Source organism: Centrocercus urophasianus, unplaced genomic scaffold (genome assembly GCF_019232065.1).
Source record: "Centrocercus urophasianus isolate 14NV4802_14NV808 unplaced genomic scaffold, USGS_Curo_1.0 seq_166, whole genome shotgun sequence".
Lineage (NCBI taxonomy): Eukaryota > Metazoa > Chordata > Aves > Galliformes > Phasianidae > Centrocercus > Centrocercus urophasianus.
Window position 1 is genome coordinate 1 of NW_024884718.1, and position 17,839 is coordinate 17,839.

General features: G+C 48.7%; 1 protein-coding gene across 2 annotated transcripts; it reads left to right on the top strand.

Annotated features, from left to right (window-relative positions):
- Positions 1-288: 288 nt before the first annotated feature.
- LOC122159806 (protein scribble homolog) lies at positions 289-15,713 on the top strand. 2 transcript variants are annotated; one of them, XM_042817650.1, is made up of 8 exons: positions 289-488; positions 1,939-2,028; positions 2,356-2,544; positions 8,081-8,220; positions 8,599-8,636; positions 9,378-9,452; positions 12,488-12,539; positions 15,266-15,713. In XM_042817650.1, exons 1-8 carry the CDS (start codon positions 379-381, stop codon positions 15,424-15,426), a joined length of 855 nt encoding a protein of 284 aa, XP_042673584.1. In that variant the 5' UTR covers positions 289-378; the 3' UTR covers positions 15,427-15,713. The 2 variants fall into 2 exon arrangements, with proteins under 2 accessions (XP_042673584.1, XP_042673585.1); XM_042817651.1 differs by lacking the exon at positions 9,378-9,452.
- Positions 15,714-17,839: the final 2,126 nt, after the last annotated feature.

Consider the following 17,839-nt stretch of genomic DNA (forward strand, 5'->3'; position numbering starts at 1 on the left):
CTACCCCCAGGCAGATCCACACTTCCAGCCCATTTGGTGTCATCTGCGAATTTGCTGAGGGTGCACTCGATGCCCTCATCAAGGTCATCAATAGAGATATTGAAGAGGACAGGCCCAGCACTGACCCCTGGGGAGGGTCTTCTACACCTGAAGCATTGGAGGAGTGGAGGAGAAACAAATGCTTGTCGAGAAGAGGGTAGGCTTAAAGCAACACAAAGCTGCAGTGATGTTGAGTGTAAGGTCCTGCCCAGAGTCTGCATCCCTGTGAGATTTAGTGGAGTTTAATGTGGTGTAAGATGAGTCCGTCTTGTTTTGGCAGCTCGAAAACTGCAGCAGAAACGTAGCCTTCTGTTGGAGGAAGAAGTGGAAGAGGACGAGATGATAAAACAAGTGCCTGAGATGAGCATGCAGTCCACTGTCATCATTGAAGGAGTTGAATACAAGATTGAGAGGCTGAATGGAAGGAGCAGCCAGGCTCCAGCAACTCGGTAAGACTATGGAGCAGCATCTCAGTGCCACCCCTGTGTGTCAGAGTGTCTCAGCATCAGTGGTTGTTGGGGAAGAAGGCTGAACATTACTTTCTCTTGGATGTAAAAGCGTGCCATGTGCAGTCCTGTTTTCAAGTGTTCTTTTCAGAAGAACGCTTCCTTCAGCTCCATGCTCGGGTGCATAAAGCCATTGAGTTTTGGAGATAGCCAGCTCAGGAACAGCCCTGGTGCTGAACCTAGCTTTGCTCTTGTAGTATTTTTTTCCTGCATTTGTTCTCCAGAATGCTCTGGTGTTTTTCTCATTCTTGAGCACAGAGCTGGGGAATGAGAAAAGATTTCTCATAAAACTTCAAATAAAAGTAAGGCTGCACTCGAATAAAACTACAGCATCCGCCTTTGGACTTATCTGATTCTCCTCAGCCTTTGGTACTTCTTTTGTCAGGCTGAGACACTGAAAACATTCATGCTGTTGTTTTCAGTCTCGTTTCTCTCAATGATTTCTGGCCAGTTTCTGTGGATGATGTGCTTACACAATGAATGCACAGAGACCTCCCACCTTCTGTGCTGACCTTGGCCCGTCAGTGGGCAGCTCTGAGGAAGGGCAGCAAATGAGTGCAAACCAACTGCTAGACTCGATGGGAAGCCCTGCTTATCCCTTCTTCTTTTCATACTGAAATGTGGGAATTTATGGAACAGCAAGGCTGATTCCATCAGGTTACTTTGCTCAGCCTACGGCGAATTTAGCAATGGAAAGCTCTGAGGATGAGTCCAGCTTTCAGCTCCCAGTTCTTATCTGTGCAAGGACAGCTGCAGATAGAAGACTTGCAGTTACTTATTATTTATGCTTGGACAAAGGAGATGCAGTAGAATAGGCTGAATTTGTGCATTTTGGAATATTTTTTCATGCTGAGACTGGAATTTAAGCAAAGTAAACCTGTGTACTAAAAAGGAAAGCTCAAATTCATGAGCTTTCTGACTGCCAGCTAAGGCACAGTAGCTGGGGACAGCTTCATCTGTGGAAAGCAGGGTTGTTTGGCTTGCTGTCAGCTGATGCGATGTGCAGTGGTTTGGTCATTGAGCACACGACTTCAGTTTGTCAAGCAGTTGCATGTAGAATGTCTGTGTAGAGAATTTGTCAGGATTTGTCCCTACCCCAAACATGCATTCATTTACAGCTGAGGAGGATCAGCCTTTGTTAACGTTCATGCATATCCAACATCAGCAGAGGAAAAGGCTGGGAGCAGCCAGGCTGTAAATCATGTAAAGGGAGCTGGAGAGCATAAACTATTATGAAATCAACAAGGAAATGCTTGCAGTAATGGAGAAAAAAAGATGTTGAGCAAAAACATTCTAGGTTGTGTCTTCGAACGGGTCTGTGTTGTGTTCTGGGGTGTGCATCTATTCTGAACCAGCCTGTGGCACTGCTGGCTGATGTGCTCGTCTGGTTTAGGACCTCAGAGGTGAATGAGAACAACAGCTCACAGAGGAATTCACTGGAAGAAGGAATGAAGCCTGAACAGAGAACGAACTCCATGTCTGGGTAAGGGGATGAGCAGTGTGCTTTGCCTTGAAACTGCCAGGTGATGGAACAAGGGACTCCTACTTTTTAGCAAATACGGAGTGTAAAAGGAAAAATCTTGTGGAGAAGATGAAACTGTAATTGGGGAAAAAAAACAAACCTTAGCAGAAACTTACCTCTGTGTTTGTGTTCTTCTTCTATCCTTCAAAATGATGTCCTTGGATTTGGGGGTGGTGCAGAACAGCGTCTGAGGGTGTTGGTCATCACCTTACCATCGCCTTGAGAAGAGCAGGCAGTATCGAAGTGGATGAGGGCTGCCTGTTTCTCACTGCTTCTCTCTCTGCCCAGGTTGAGTCCATTAAGTCTTGCAGCAGGGGATGCGTTGGCCCCGGTGCGCACAGCCAAAGCGGAGCGGCGGCACCAGGAGAGGTTGCGAATGCAGAGTCCTGAGCTCCTGAGCAGCCAAGAGAAGGAACTTTCTCCAGCAGAACGTCGTGCTCTGGAGGCAGAGAAGCGAGCGATGTGGAGGGCAGCACGGTGAGACAGAAGGAGCTTCATCGTTTTCTTTTCTAGGCCAGTTCAGGGAAGAATCCGGGGTGTTCAGGTGGGGAACAGAAAAACTTCCCTCATGCCATATGTTTGCAGAGGTTGTAGTTGCACATTTCTTCCATTCAAACAGTGCAGAGCATCCGCTGCTTGGCTGAACTCATCTGCTTCTGACCAGCTATGTGAGTGAGAAGTCCCATATTCCAACTGTGTCTGCACAGACCTGAAGATAGTGGAGTTTTATTTAAAAAAACCAACAATTCTGATGTCTGTGTGTGACAGCGAATGCATCTCTTGCCTTCCAGCATGTCATTCCCTATCTCTTCTGTAACATGAGAAAGATCACATTTCCCCAAGCTGCAGGCTGACGTATCCAAAACGAAAAACAGCAAGAACAGTTCATAGAGTCAGTGTTGCTAGGCTGCTAGGTTTGCTGAAGTCAAAAACTGAGCAAGATGAGGGAATTTTTATCCACACAGGTTGTATCGTGAGCTACGACAGAGTGAATCAGCATCTGTTTTGAAAGAGAGCTTCAGAGCTTTAGATTGGAAGTCGGTCCAGGCCCTTGCTGTGTAATGTAATTCCTTTAAAGAATTAGTCGAGCTGCTGCTATAACTGATTACAGCTTTCCTGTCTGCTACAAGAGCATTCCGGGACTCAAAATAAATCTGAAATGCTCTTTCTGGGGAGGTTGAATGGGAGGCTTTAGAAGAACAGCAGAGCTAATGACTCGCCTTTGCCAGACGGCTCAGTTGGATGCTGGAGGGATTGGTGTGAGGTGATACAACCCAAAAGCTTCATGTTTGAGGTGAGATGTGGATCCTAATGGTGCCACATCCCTCTGGAGAGGCTCTGGGGATGAAGAAATCTTTGGGTGGAGTTCACAGTGATGACGGCTCACCTGGAGCTTTGCAGAGGGCTCAGCGTTCCACTGTCACTTCATCATAGGACAGATCTGCTTGTGGCTTTGATTGTGCTTATTTAGAGCTGTGCTGAGCTAACGTTTGCAGTTACTGAGACTCTTCCCCTTTAGAAGAACACTTTCTTGGCATGCTCCAGCTCCATTGCTGTGGATGATCCCTTTACCTGGTCTTTCTCAGCTGTTGCTTTTTTTTTAATGAAGCACTACCTTAATTCCAGTGCAGTGCTCTGCAGTGTCAGAAGGCTGATCAGCTCACTGAAAAGCTTGCCAGTTAGAATCACTCTTCATTTGGAAGAGTGATTTCTGTTATCTCGTAGCATCCTTGTTACACCTTTGAAGCTGGCGCTGCTTGGAGTGGTTTTAGGTGACCTCCAGAGGTCCTTTCCAACCTGGGGGAATTTGCACTCAGCAATCTCTCCTTTGCCTGCACCCCAGAAATGGGGTTGCCTACGTACAGTGACCACAGTGTGGTGTGACAGAATTGTTTCCTCTATGGGCTGTTGATTCAGACACGGTGAGATTCTGTCTGCTTCTCTGACTTGCTGAATGTTCTGCAGTCTATGGCATCACACTCCTGCTCCAGTTGATGTTATTCCTGTGGTTGCTGTGTCACAGCTTTTCAGGAGGCATCATTTGCAAATGAAAGTCCTGTGTTTTCACATTAATCCAGGAATAACCCTTTTCCAAAAACAGTACGTGTGTAAGGAAGAGTGTTTGACAGCAATACTTGCTGTAATAGAGGCACTGGCCTTTGATTACAAGACCAGAAGCTGGATGGGTGTCACAGAACCAATTAAAGAGTCCTAAACCATGGAATCCTTAGAGTTGAAAGGGACCTTTAAAGGCCATCTGGTCCAACTCCCCTGCAGTGAACAGGAACGTGCACAGTGACATCAGGATGCCCAGGGCCTGATCCAGCCTCTCCTTGAAAGTCCCCAGGGATGGGGCATCCACCACATCTCTGGGCAACGAATGTGTGCTTACAGACTATTGGGAGAGGTTGGGCTGGGACTGATCCCAGATTCTGGCTCTGGCACGTGGTTCCTTATGAACTTGGTCAGATCTCTGAGTCTCTGCACTGCGAGAGGACTGTAATAGCGAGTCTGTCTCACAGGAAGGCTGGGGGTGTTAAATACATGAAATACTGCACATGAATAGGACGCTGTTTGAGTACCACAGACACATTTGGAGAAGGCAAACTCTGTAGAGTTGGTGTCTTAAAAAAACAAACTAAAAAACGACCACGCCAACCTCCACTGTTGCATTTGGTCCAACAGAAGAGAAGTTGGCTGCTGTGCTTCCCCACCTGAAGTTCAACATCACTGTGCTTTGAGAAGTGGTGGGGATTGATCTGCCGTCCCTTTCCAAGCAGAACACCAGGATGTTCTCTCCCTCATGCCTACCATTCCTGTGTATCTTTCTCTGATGGGGCAGGGTCTGTCAGGTTTGATCTTTCATAAGCCTGAATATTAGCATGTCCAGTGCAGCTTCTGTCAGATTCAGTGTTCAGTTTATGAGTTCTGCAGAGCAGCTTCTCAGCTTCATTTTGCTGCTGATAGCAAGGTGTATTTTTCCTCTCCAAGAAGCGTCTGGCTGTTCCTTGGGTGGTGTTAAGGCCTGACTTATTGACAGTGGCAGGGATCATCAGCACAGTGAGCTCCTCCAGTCCAAGGACAGACTGTCCCTACCGCCACAGATCTCACTGATGTGAGCCATCTCCTATCACTGCTGCAGAGTGGTGACGTGGTGGCAGCCAAGGCTCGCGTCTTGTTTCCCCGTGCAGCCCCACACGTGCTGTGTGGGGAGGATTGCCTCACTAACGTGTATTTTCTTTAAGTGCATGATTTTATTACTTTCTTTCTAATCTTCTATCTTCTGCTTCTTTCCAGTTCTCTGGTCTGTGTGCTGTCACTTGTGACCCCATCAACTCACACCACCTTGGGCTTTCCCTTTTCTCCCTGTGTCATCAGTGCCCTGCCAGGACATGCGGTGCCCCCCCACCACCACGCACCCACTCCTCTTCCTCTGCTGGGGAGACACACGGGGACCCATCCTCCATAGGTGATCTCAGCACACACAGATGCTGACGTTTGTGCCCCAGGAAAGCTGTGGCTGAGGGGGTAAAGGCACACATTGAGAAGGAGCAGCAGCCTGCTGAGGCCAACATGCGCCCTGCTGGTTTTTCCAATGCGCTCCTTTGTGGATGCACTCAGCTCTGAGATTGCATGTGTTCTGGGGCCTGTGCCAAACAGACCCTTCACAATGTGCTTGCTCATTTTGCATTGGTGTGGCTTCACTTTGCCTAGCATACGTGAGCTCCGCAGTATTAGAAGGATATGAAAATAAGAGAATGTGCCCAAAGGAGGACAACCAACAAAGTTGGTTAAAGGACCAGAGAGGGAAATATTGGAGTGCATCCAGAGGAGGGCCATAAAGATGATCAAAGGGCTGGAGCACACCCCTGTGAGGAAAGGTGAAGGGAGCTGGGCTTGTTTATCTTGGAGAAGAGAAGGCTCCAGAGAGACCTCATTGCAGCCTTCCAATATTTGAAGGGAGCTCAGAAGCAGAAGGGGGATCAACTTTTTACACCATCTGATAGTGACAAGATAAGGGGAAATGGCTTTAAGCTAAAAGATGGGAAATCCAGTTCAGATGTTAGGAAGAAATCTTTTACTCAGAGGGTGGTGAGGTACTGGAACAGGATGCTCAGAGAAGTTGTGGATGCCCCATCTTGGGAGGCATTCAAGGCCAGGTTGGATGTGGCCTTGTACAGCTTGATGTAGTGATTGGCAACTGTCCCCAAGGCAGGGGGTTGGAATTAGATGATCTTTAAGGTCCCCTCCAACCTGAGCCATTCTATGACTCTGTGATATGTATGAGGAGCAGCCACAGTTTGTTCAGCTTAGAGAAGACAGAGGGGAGGCTTCATGGCAGCCTGCAGCTTGTTCGTGGCAGCCCACAGCCAACTTATGATCTCTGCTGTTTGGTGACAGCAACAGGGCCCAAAGAAACGGCACAGAGCTGTGTCAGGAGGGTCAGGCTGGGGGTGAGGGAAAGATTCTGCACCAGAATGTGGGCTTGGAACAGGCTCCCCAGGCTGGTGGTCGTGGTTCCAAACCTGTCAGTAGTGCTGAAGAAGCATTTGGACAGTGCTCTTAGAGTTGTGGTTTAACACTCACCTTGCCCTTTGTGGAGTCGGGAGCTGGACTCAGTGCTTGCCATGGGTTCCTTCCAACTCAGTTATCCTGTTTTACAATGGTCAAACAAAAGTAAATGCTGACAGATGGTCAGATATGTATGAGCATGCAGTGTACATGGAGGTGATGAAGTGTGCGTGCACGCACGTGTGCTCATGCCCTGTACTCCATCAGTCAGCTTTACACACACACACACACACAAACTTCTTTGCAGCCACTGCTGAGCCTTTTGCACTGATCTGCTGATGTTTCCAGTCCTCCCAGCACGTGAGGAGGGCGTTCTCTAGACATGTAGTCTCTGAAGCAAGCACTTCTGGGCACATCATCCCAGGTTGCCCTCTTCTGCAGCAGTTGGTGCTGGGAAGGATGAGGTGTAGGAGCCTGTTGTAACCATGGCTGCTCCCTTTTCAGACATACATTTCTCCTTGCCAGGGTATGTTCCTGTATCTGTTTCTTTCTCTCCCTGTATTTGTCCACTGTAATGTTCATTACCATCATCTCCTCTTCCTTCTCCTTTTCCTCTTCCTCTCTTCCTCCTCCTCCTCCTCCTCCTCCTCAGATCCTCAACTCTTGAAGACAGTATTAAACAGTACGAGCAGGATCTGGCCAGGAAGCTGTACCAGTCCCGGCAATGGGCTCCTGCTCCCGGGGCCAGGCCAGCTCAGATGCCTAGTCCAGTGCAGAGTCACGCCTCGAGAACCCCTGGGTCAGGAAACCAATCCAGGTGTGCACAGCCCCATCCCTGCCAGCTGCATGCTCCGTCCTGTCTGTGTCCCCCATCCTAACACCGTGCTCCCAGCTGCGTCCTTGTAGGGCTAGGGAGGATTCGGTGGTGCTGGAGTTCATTTCCCTGAGGTACCACAGACTACTGGCAGTCAGTGGGGATGATGGGTGGACGCTGGGTCTGTCTGGTTGGGTGGGAGCCGGCGTTTGTGAGGGCTGAACCCCCTTTTTCAGAGGTGATTTATAATGTCCCAGTGGCAGCAGAGGGATGAAGTGTGGCACACTTGAGAACACAGGAGAGTAAAGCCCTGAAAGCTCACCTAGACATTGAGCCCTGGCAGTTCCCCTTCACGTTCCTCAATTTGGATTGCTCTCTGTCACACACGGCGCCTCTGGGAAGGCCTCCAGCATCTCATGGGTTGATGCTGAGCTCCAGGCTCTGTTCAGCACACGTGACAACGTGTGCATTTCAGGACGGTAACGTCTGATGACAGCAAACTGAGCTGTTCTCTCCTGCTCTGAAAGTCTGTCTGCTGCGGGGAACCGAGGGTTCGTCTGGCCTTTCTGCACTCAGCTTGTTGACTGTGGTTCAGCTGCTGGGCACAGAAGACGGCATTCATCTCTTATAGAGAAAGCAATGTCTGATGTCTTTTTCTCCTTCCGTTCCTCCTCCTTTCTGAGACAGGATGAAATCCCTTGAACAGGATGCTCTTAAAGCCCAAATGGTCATTGCCAAGTCCAAGGAGGGAAAGAAGCGCAGCACTCTGGAGCAGGTGACAGAGTCACCTTCACCCGTTCCTACCCCATCACCAACACCACTGGAAGGTACTGTACAGCAGCTTCTGAGGAAGAGTTAATGCTTCTCCAGATTAATTGGCTTGAAAGAAGATTGGCAGGATGCAGTTTATTCATTCAGCTGAGGCTGGAAGGACCTGCTTGAGCACATGACATCTCTGAGCACAGGAGATGTTTCTAACAAACAGAAAACTCGAGATACCAAAACATGGTTGTGGGAAACAAGAGCAGAGTTGAAGAGAAAAGAGAAAAAAAGAAAAAAAAAAGAGGCATTTGTTTTGAGAGTGTCTGTTGTGAGTCTGGTCTTTTATCAGACTTAAATAACTGCTGAATGGAAGGGGCAGGCGTGTGTGTGTTGCATGTAATACAGACGTTCAGTGAACAGTGTTTTTGTGTCATCTTTTGCAGATTGCAGTCCCAGGAACGTCACTTCACCAGGAAGGCTGGTATGACACGTTCTGCTTGCTTCTGTTCTCTCTGTAAGCTTGGGATTTCTCCGTTACTCACCTTGGGTGTGGATCGTGCATCTGGGCTACGAGGTCCCTATTTAAATACTCAGCCTGAGGCAGAGTTGTGAAGAGGGCAGTGTGGCTGGAGCTCTGCCATGCCCTTTGCTAGAGACATCCCCTTTGTACAAATAGGCAGCAATGTCTGTTTTCCCCTTCTCTGTTTTATTCTCTTCTCCGTAACGTGAAACCAAAAACTTGAGCTGAAATCAGCATCTTACCTTTTCTAAGTGCTGTATAAATACAGCAGGACGTCGTTGCAGAGAACTGTCAAAATTGGTACAACAGAATGTGGGACCTGGTTCTGCCCAAAGTCGCACACCAGCTCTGAATTCAGTGTCAGCTGTGCTGGAGCTGTCAGGAATCTTGCTGCTGATTTTTTTCCATACAGAGAGGGTTCTTAGCTAAGCTAGTGCAGATGTGCAGCTCACTGGAGCACGTCGAGTTTTCTATGCAGCTTGGAGCACCTACCCTGAGAGCAGGACAGACAAAATGCAGAGTCCCAGTGTCCCTGAGATGCCTTCTTTCCCAGAGGCTGGATCCAGACACCGTTGACACTAACTGTGAATGATGCTTTGCTGCTAACTCTCCATAGATCACTCAGGGTGCTGTTGTGTGTCCATCCACTCCTCTCTCCTCACTCTCTCTTTTCTCTCTCTTCTCATTTACTGTCCCTTCTAGTCCATGTCTGAAAAGAAGTTTGACTACCGGGAATTTGCTGCTATTCCTTCCTCCAAACCTGTTTACGAAATCCAGGTATTCACTGCATGCTGAATTTCTGCCTGCTGTCGGATCGGTCAGGGCTTGATTTAGTGGAAGTGCTGCATATGATGTGACGACCCTCAGAGCAGAGGCTGAATGGCGTGAGGAAGAGCTCTTCAGGGTGCCCCCCATGTATGGGGCAATGACAGCTGGCCATGCTGTACTGAGGAGCCACTGGAGGCGTCAGTCAGGTGTTAAGAAGTTGGTCCAGATGGTTTTAAAAGCGATGGCAAAGCCTTTGCAAATACAAAGCAATCACATTTTCACCTTAACTGATCCTGAAATATTTTCAAGCGAAAGATGAGAACTAAAAGGGAAGGAGAAAAGGTTGCCAACTAATTGCAAATGGGAGCTGGTGTTAACTTCAGGGCGGAATTATCCAGCAGCCTGCCCCAGAAGCAGCTGTGCTGACAGCTTTCTAAGTTTTAGCTCTGCTGTAGATGTTAGGATAATCATGAAGTAAAAAGATCATATGGCATTATTAAAATGAACACTGAGCTCTTCTGAAACATGTGCGTAGTTCTGAAGGGCTAAGCTTAGGGTGAGTAATAAGTACAAATTTGGATTAATAGATGAACAAATGCAGAGCGCTTTGACTTCTCTGTCCTTGAAGCACTGTGTGCAGATAGACTAAATTTTCTGTAAGAGCAAAATAAATAGGGCTTGGGACATTGATACCAGTCCCCAAGTTTATCATCCTGTGCGGATGAGCAAGGAACTCCTGGATGAACAGAAAGAAAATAAGAAAGTCCATATTTCCACATTTGTGGAAAAAGGTCCTGCCCACCTGGGAAGACTATAGGAATGTTGTCAGGGCCTCTGTGGATGCAGTGAGAAAGGCAAAGACCTTCTGGGAATTAAACCTTGCAAAGGAGGTAAAGGACAACAAAATAAGAGGTTTTTTAAAGTATGTCAACAGTAAAAGGAAGACTAGGGAAAATGTGGGTCCCCTACTGAATGAAGTGGGTGCCTTGGTAACAGGGGATGCTGAGAAGGCAGAGATTCTGAATGCCTGCTTTGCTTCGGTGTGTAATGCTAAGTCTAACCCTTGGGAATCCCAAACCCTGGAGGTAAGAGAGAGTGTCTGGGGAAAGGAAGGCTTTCCGTTGGTTGAGGTGGGTCTGGTTAGGGAGCACGTAGCCAAAATCAACGCACATCCACGGGCCCCAACGGGATGCACCCACGTGTGCTGAGAGAACTGGCAGCGATGATTGCTGAACTGCTCTCTGGTTGGATGCCTGTAACTAGCAGTGTTCCCCAAGGTTCGGTGCTGGGTCTAGTCTTGTTCAACATCATCATTGACAACCTGGGTGAAGGGATAGAGTCCACCCTCAGCGTGTTTGCTGATGATGCGAAGCTGGGAGGAGTGGCTGAACACACCTGAAGGCTGTGCTACCATTCCACCAGACCTCGACAGACTGGAGAGTTGAGCAGGGATGAACCTGATGAGGTTTCACAAGAGCAAATGTTGAGTCTTGCACCTGGGAAGGAATAACCGCAGGTATCAGCAGAGGTTGGGACTTGAGCTGCTGGAGGGGAGCTCTGCAGAGAAGGACCTGGGGGTCCTGGTGGACGACAGGTCGGCCATGAGCCAGCAGTGTGCCCTGCTGGCCAAGAAGGTCAATGGGATCCTGGGGTGCATTAAAAAGAGCGTGGCCAGCAGGTCGAGGGAGATGTTCCTCCCCCTTTACTCTGCCCTGGTGAGGCCACATTTAGAACCCTGTATCCAGCCCTGGGCTCCCCAGTTGCAAAAAGACAAGGATCTCCTAGAAGGAGCCCAGCAGAGGGGCACAGAGATGATAAAGGGCCTGGAGCATCTCGTGTATGAGGAAAGGCCGAGTAACCTGGGGCTGTTCAGCCTGGGGAAAAGAAGACTGAGAGGGGATCTGATAAATGCTTATAAATTTCTACAGGGGCGTGGGAGGCAGGTGGATGAGGCTGGGCCCTTCTCAGTGGTGTGCAGCAATAGGAAAGGAGTGACAGCCTAATAGCTGGACACAGGCAGTTCTGTGCTAACACACGGAAGAACTTTTTTGCAGTAAGGGTGATGGAGTGCTGCCCAGAGAAGTTGGGTCTCCACCAGAGAGATATTCAAGACCCAACTGGACGCCCACCTGTGCGACCTGTTGTACGGAACTGCTTGGGCAGGGGGATTGGATTCAGTGATCTCTTGAGATCCTTTCCTACCCCTTTGATTCTGTGATTGAGTGCTGACTTTCAGACCATCTCAAGTTTTGGCCCGTGACCAAAGTCATGGTTCTCACATGGTGGCGTTGCTCTGATCTGCTGAACTACCTGTGGTTGGTTGCTAGAGTCGTCCTCCTTCCATGAAGGCTGTAAGGTTAACCTTGCAAGAGGGGTCAAGGACAACAGAAAGGGCTTCATCAAATACACTGCAGATAAAACTAACACTAGAGGCAGCGTAGGCCCACTGATGCTTGAGGCGGGTGCCCTGGTGGCAGAAGTTGTGGGGTGTTCAGGAGCCGTGGAGATGTGGCTCCTGTGGACGTGGTTAGTGGGCATGGTGGGGATGGGTTGGGTTGGGCTTGGTGATCTATTAGGCTTCTTCCAACCTTAATGCTTCTATGCTTCCTTACGTAATTAAATGAAGATAAAAATCCCACTGATTTTGCCTAAGAAGCCAGGCCTGAGAGCAGCACAGGTGCAGAGCTGGCTCCAGGACACTCAAGGAAACATCACTGTCCTGTGTCGTCGGTCCCCTCCCGTGTTTCTGCTCCTCTTTAACAGCCTTCCTGCTTTTTGCCTTTCCTGTCACTTACTGTCCCCTCCTCTCTCCCCAGACGAATAATAAGAGAGCTGTGGTGGGCAGACACAGCTCTCACCTCACAGTTCAGACAACAGGCTGCTTGATTGCAGCAGAAAGCCTGAATGTGAGGGCCATGCCCTGGCTGCTGCACCACCAGAGCCTTTGAGGCAAAAGGTGTTCTTGCAGTTTGTCATAGGCTTGAGAGGGAAATTACCTGGCACTGGTGTTACAGACGTAAATGCTCATGTCTTCTTCTTTCCAGTCTCCTGATGCAGCTGATGACCTCAGATATGTTGAGGACAGAAATAACTCAGGTAAGCCAGTGGCAAAAGGAGACTTTCCTGTACCACTTACATCCCATCCGTTTCTGGAGTGTTCTTCTTGACCTGCTTGTGGAGTCAACCCTGAGGTCCTCACCTTCTTGCTACTTGAAGCATTATCCTTTTTTTTTGTCCATTCTAGAATGAAACCTTGAGATTCGCCACATTCAGTTTTGGGTAGGATATTTGCATTGTGGTTATTAATGGCTGATTTGCTGAGAACTGTTTGTTACGAGCATGCCTAACCTCGTGTTGTGCTCTTGAGTGAAGAGGGGTGGTAGAATGCGGGTGGGAAGTCCTGGCCTTTGGCAGCTGCTCCAAGGGGACAGCATCCATATTAGGGGTGCTTTGTGCCCCTTCTGCTGGAACAGGCACTGCCAGCAGCAGGCAGTGCAGGAGGTCATCCTGGTTTGGCACTGGAGGGCATTTGGATGGAGCTTGGTGAGTGACTCCCCAGGTCTAAGCTTGTGGAGCTGTGTGCACCGTCACCTAAACGAGCACTAATTGAAGCTTTGACTTCTGTATCTCTTCATACTGTGCCAGCTGCAGTATGTCCTTGTGTTCCCAACCTTAAAGGACAGCTCAGACCATGTCCTGCTTCATTCCAGGTGCTGTAGTGGAGCACAGCAGGGCATGCCTTCTCCTTAACAGTGCTTTTCTTTCATTCAGCAGTTGATGCTGGCTTTCTTCTGCCTCCTCTGCAGCTATTTATTTTATTTTACACAGCTCAGCTGTCAGTTTTATCTTGGCAAATCACTCTTAGTAAAGGCTCCACTCCAGATGGCTGATCCATACACAGGACATTGGCAGTGGGGATTCTACTGCAGAGATGCTCAAATGAAATGTACTGAGAACAGCTTCTGTTTGCTGTAGTGCAAACCTCTGAAATGAAAATCCTGGCTTTTTCATTTGAGGTGGTCCATTCTCAATTCAATTGTTCTCCCATCTTTTCTGATATCTTACAACCAAAAGTGAAATTGCATTGCTAAGAAGTGTGCTCATATCTTCGGAAAGCTCCTTCCAGTGCCTGCAGAATCAATTCAGAGCTGCACACCATCTACACTGAACCCGAGCTTCAAACAAAAGCATAAAAGCAGATGCACGACGTCAGCACAAGGCTTGGGATGATCTGGTAATGAGCTGCTTGGAGTGCTAAGGAAAGGCATAGAAGAAAGGAGCATCAAGCGATTCTTTCCAGAATGCTGCTCCAAACTTAACAAACTTTTTGGTTTTGTATTTTGTAAACCAGAGGCTTTAGTTTCAGAGTTGTTCACTTTCTTGAATCTGTATACACACCTGCAGTTATTTCCACCTTCCACGTTGTTTCCCAGCCATCTCTATAACATCCTGATGCCCTTTTTGGAGTGGAGTTCTGTTTGACTGCCCCAGTGTGGAGTAATCTGTAGTGTCTCTCAATGCAGTCATCATCACTTGTTATTTCTCTTTAGTTTCCAAACACAGAGCCAGCTACAGACAACTGCTTTGTTTTGTGACGGCAGGTCATTTCTTCCTGCGATTTTCCTCTGCTTTAACTACTTACTTACACACTAAAGGATGTGTCTTTTGTCCTATAGCAGTTTATTTTCATTAAGAGCTTTGAGAACAGTTCAAAAGTTTTTTGAAGGATGCGGTATGCTGTGGTGAGACCGTATTTATTTCCATGTTTGATGGCTCCTTTGGCAAATTCCACTGGGTCTAAGAGCAGCGACCTCCCTCCAAGCACTTGGAGTCCTCCACCCCTTTTGAACGTCTCTCTACGTGTCTGCCAGTGCCTTTGTTTTATTCCAGTTTGTTTTGCTTGAAAGTGAGCTCCCTGGTTGTCAGTCCCAGCATCCTTCCAAGACGTCGCATTGGTTACCTGTGTTCTCTTGATTCTGCATCCTTTCCAAACCATAGGTTGATGCTACATAGTAGTTCAGGAAGAGTTCTGGGTCACAACAAGCTTCTACCTGCTGACTGTAAGAAAGAGGGCATTGTTATGAGCATGGCTGTAGAGCAGAGGGTGGGCCATTAAGTACAGATCAGCAGCTTTGACTGCACCTCTGATCTGACAGATTGCTGTATTTGAGGTTCTCTGCTGAATTCAGAGACTTCAGAGAAGCTTCTCAGGAGCTCGAACGAAAACTTCTGTGGCTTCATGAAGCTTTTTTCTTTTTACAAAAGTGCTTCATGGGAAGTCATTCAAGCCACATTATCACAAAGGGTGGATTTTCTGGGGTACGTAAAAGTACGACGTAGCTCAGGTGCAAATCTCAGACCATGTTAAGGGTGAGCCCTGCCACAGTGGCTCTGTGGTGAGGCCCTTGGGTGGAAGACCCAAGATGCAGTCTACAGAAAGGACTTCACTCATCCAGCTTCAGCATTAAGCAAAACCAAAAGGCTCACCTCTCTCAGTCCCATATGGTGCTCATAGTGCTCTTCAGTGCTCAGTGCTCCGTTGGAAATACTGCAGCACTTCTGGGCATTGATTATTCCTGCAGTTTGGCACTTCCATACCATTTTCAGTGAGTCCTGGGTGTTGGGGAAGATGTCTGCTGAGGAGTGCCACTTCCTTCCCAGAAACTAATAGCACTTCAGGTACATATCACCTAAAGGTTCTGGGCATGGCATTGCTGTGATTTACATCTCAGCATGCAGGGCACCCTCGTGTCATCGTTAACCATCTCAGTGCTTAAATCGAGCGCCTCCTCCTAAATCTGTTACTTCTCTTATCTACGCAGTTCCTCAGGAGCAAGACGGACAGCCAGAGGAGGAGGAAATGCTATTAACACGTGATTCATCAACGCCAACCGCATCTGCACTTGAAGAGATGGCTCTGTACAGCAGCAAACGCAAACTGCGGCACAGCCGGCGCAGCCTGGAGGCCGCCGTCCCAACGTAGGCAATCCAAAGCTCCTGGGCTTTGGGACGGCCCGACACGGGGCTCCTGAACTTCCCGTGCTCCAGGAGCAGCACCAGACTGCCCATAGCGCTGCCTCCTGGGCTCCGGGGGGAACTGAGCACCCCAGGAGCGTTGCGGTCAACCGACTTCCTTAAGGCTGTGAACCGCCCTATTTTCTCACCCGGTAGAGCACTGGGGCACGTCCTGACCCCACGTGGGATGGCACGGGACTGATGGATGGTAACCAAGAGGAAGCGTGGGTAGGACAGTGGGCAGCTGCTTTTTTTTCCCCTTAATTTGGGGGGGGGGGGGGGGGCCACGGTAGGACAGGGAGAACATAGAGTGTGAGTGTGTTGGGCTCCAGCTGTTATTTCCTCAACTTGGGTCTTTTGTTTAATGGTTAATATGAGAGCTTCTACTCTGGTCTGAATGAGAAGGAAGTTCCAGCCTTCACTCCTATTTAATTTCCAGTCTTTTGCCAAGAAGCATCTTCTTCCACCCTCCCACGCTGTCACCTCACTTTCTTTTGGGAGCGTGTGGAAGCTTGGAGGCAAAAAAAGAAAAAGAAAAACAAAAAAGGAATTTTAGTGAAGTGCCTCCCTCTAACACTGACACCTGTGTGCTCAAAAGAAGACTGAATGAGCCGGAGCCTGTGCCAGCTCCAGGAAGCATCAGCTCCATTCCATTGCCTCTGTGAGCGCAGCACCTGTCCCGTGCAGGGAGCTGCTCCTGCCTGCAGTGCTGTACTGTTTTGGGAGACAGGAATCTACCCCAGACACACTGTGCATGTAGCGTGTACCACTGTGCACGGTGCTGGGTGTCAGACAGGTGTCTGTCTGCTGTCCACATCACAGCTGAATGGGTGCGCTGGGGCAGAAATGAGAAAGGAGTTGAAAAGCTGTAGAAGGAGCAATAGCAATGTGAGTGCATGGCAGCAATAGCAAGCAGAATAGCGAGGGGTTAGGAATACGGCGGCAGAGGTAGGAGGTGTAAACAGCAAATAAGGTAGGGGTTAGGATTCAGGGAACGGGGAAGGGTAGGAAGTGGCATTGCTGGGTCAGGTTAGGACTAACGGGGTCTTACAGGTAGGGGACTGGTGGGTGAGTCCCACTGGCTGTGAGATGATAGGCGATGTTGTGAGGGTGCCTGCGGGGTCTGAAGGAGTGACTGCCTGCCAGGCAGGGAGCACAGCACAACCTGCAGTAAGCGCACGGTGCTGCTGTGTGCCTGCGTGTCGACTTCAGGCCGCTGTCTGCATAGGACAGGGCAAACACTTGCTTGTCCAAGCAAGAGGAAAAAAGAAAAATGAAAAAGGGACTTGGGTGTGATTCCTGGTTGCCGCACATGGAACAGTGGCCGTGGACAGTTTGCATCCAGTGTGCTCTACAGACATGGAGGAGGCTGATGCTGCTCACGGCTCTGAAATCAGTCTCTGCTGTTCTACTGCCCACTACTGAAATAAAACATCCCTGTTCCTTTTTTTTTTTTTTTTTTAATGGATTTTGTTTGGTTTGTTTTCGTTGGGTTTTCTTTTGTTAAAGCCTCCAATACAGAGAAAGGCGTCAGAGTTCAGCAGTCATTGATCTGTCCATCCAGATCCATTGGTGCTCTCTGCTGAACTCCAGCAGTAAGGCCAGGGCTGAACCTTACCTGGGACGTGGCTTGGGAGCAGCAGGCACGTCTGCTTATGCATTTGCTGAGTGACTGGATGCATTTTTTTTATGGTCGAGCATCTCCCTTCATGCCAAACTCATTTGTACTGACTCCACGTGGTTTAATTTGGTAGGGCTCTGAAGGGGGAACTCGGAATAACAAGCTGCAGCTACGGCTGCTTCCATCATCAGCAATTGGAGCTTTTCCTTTTTTAAAGTCTAATTTTAGCGTATGCTTTTTAACAAGAGCAGTTTTGGAAGCGATCTCGGATTTGTTTTGGTGACTAACGTGATTCTTTCTTCTTTCCCTTTTTGGTACCCGCTGCCAGGCTCTGGGTTCTCTCCCCTTCTCTCCTGAGAGACTCTGAGGGAAAATTAATTAGCGCATCAAGACTGTAACTAGTGACATTTGTACAACCAAAGAAATCTATTTTGTGGTTCAAGGATAATAAAGTTTACTTTACATTTTAGAACCTTGAGTTATTCCTTCTGCCCGGTGTGAAGCCTGCAATTCCTAAACTTTGGTTCTCGTTGTTAACGAAGCCGTAATCCAGCAAACATATCAGCCATTTTCCTGCTTCTGTGGGCTGAAAGGAGATGAAGTTTAGGCCGGGAGATGCTGGCGTATTGGGAACCAGTAGGGAAGCAGACATCTGTGAAATGCCTGCAAGGTGTGGTGTGGCGTATTGGGGTGCGTTCATCTAAAACGTGACGTGGCCAATGGCCCCGTTGGTGTGGCTCAATACCAGTGCATGGGTAGC

What these genes read in the sequence shown, in the direction of transcription:
- LOC122159806 (XM_042817650.1), top strand. Translation starts at nt 379, where the DNA reads ATGATAAAACAAGTGCCTGAGATGAGCATGCAGTCCACTGTCATCATT. An exon ending in AGCCAGGCTCCAGCAACTCG is followed by an intron (nt 489 to 1,938) that starts GTAAGACTATGG and finishes CGTCTGGTTTAG; the next exon opens with GACCTCAGAGGTGAATGAGA. An exon ending in GCGATGTGGAGGGCAGCACG is followed by an intron (nt 2,545 to 8,080) that starts GTGAGACAGAAG and finishes TTTCTGAGACAG; the next exon opens with GATGAAATCCCTTGAACAGG.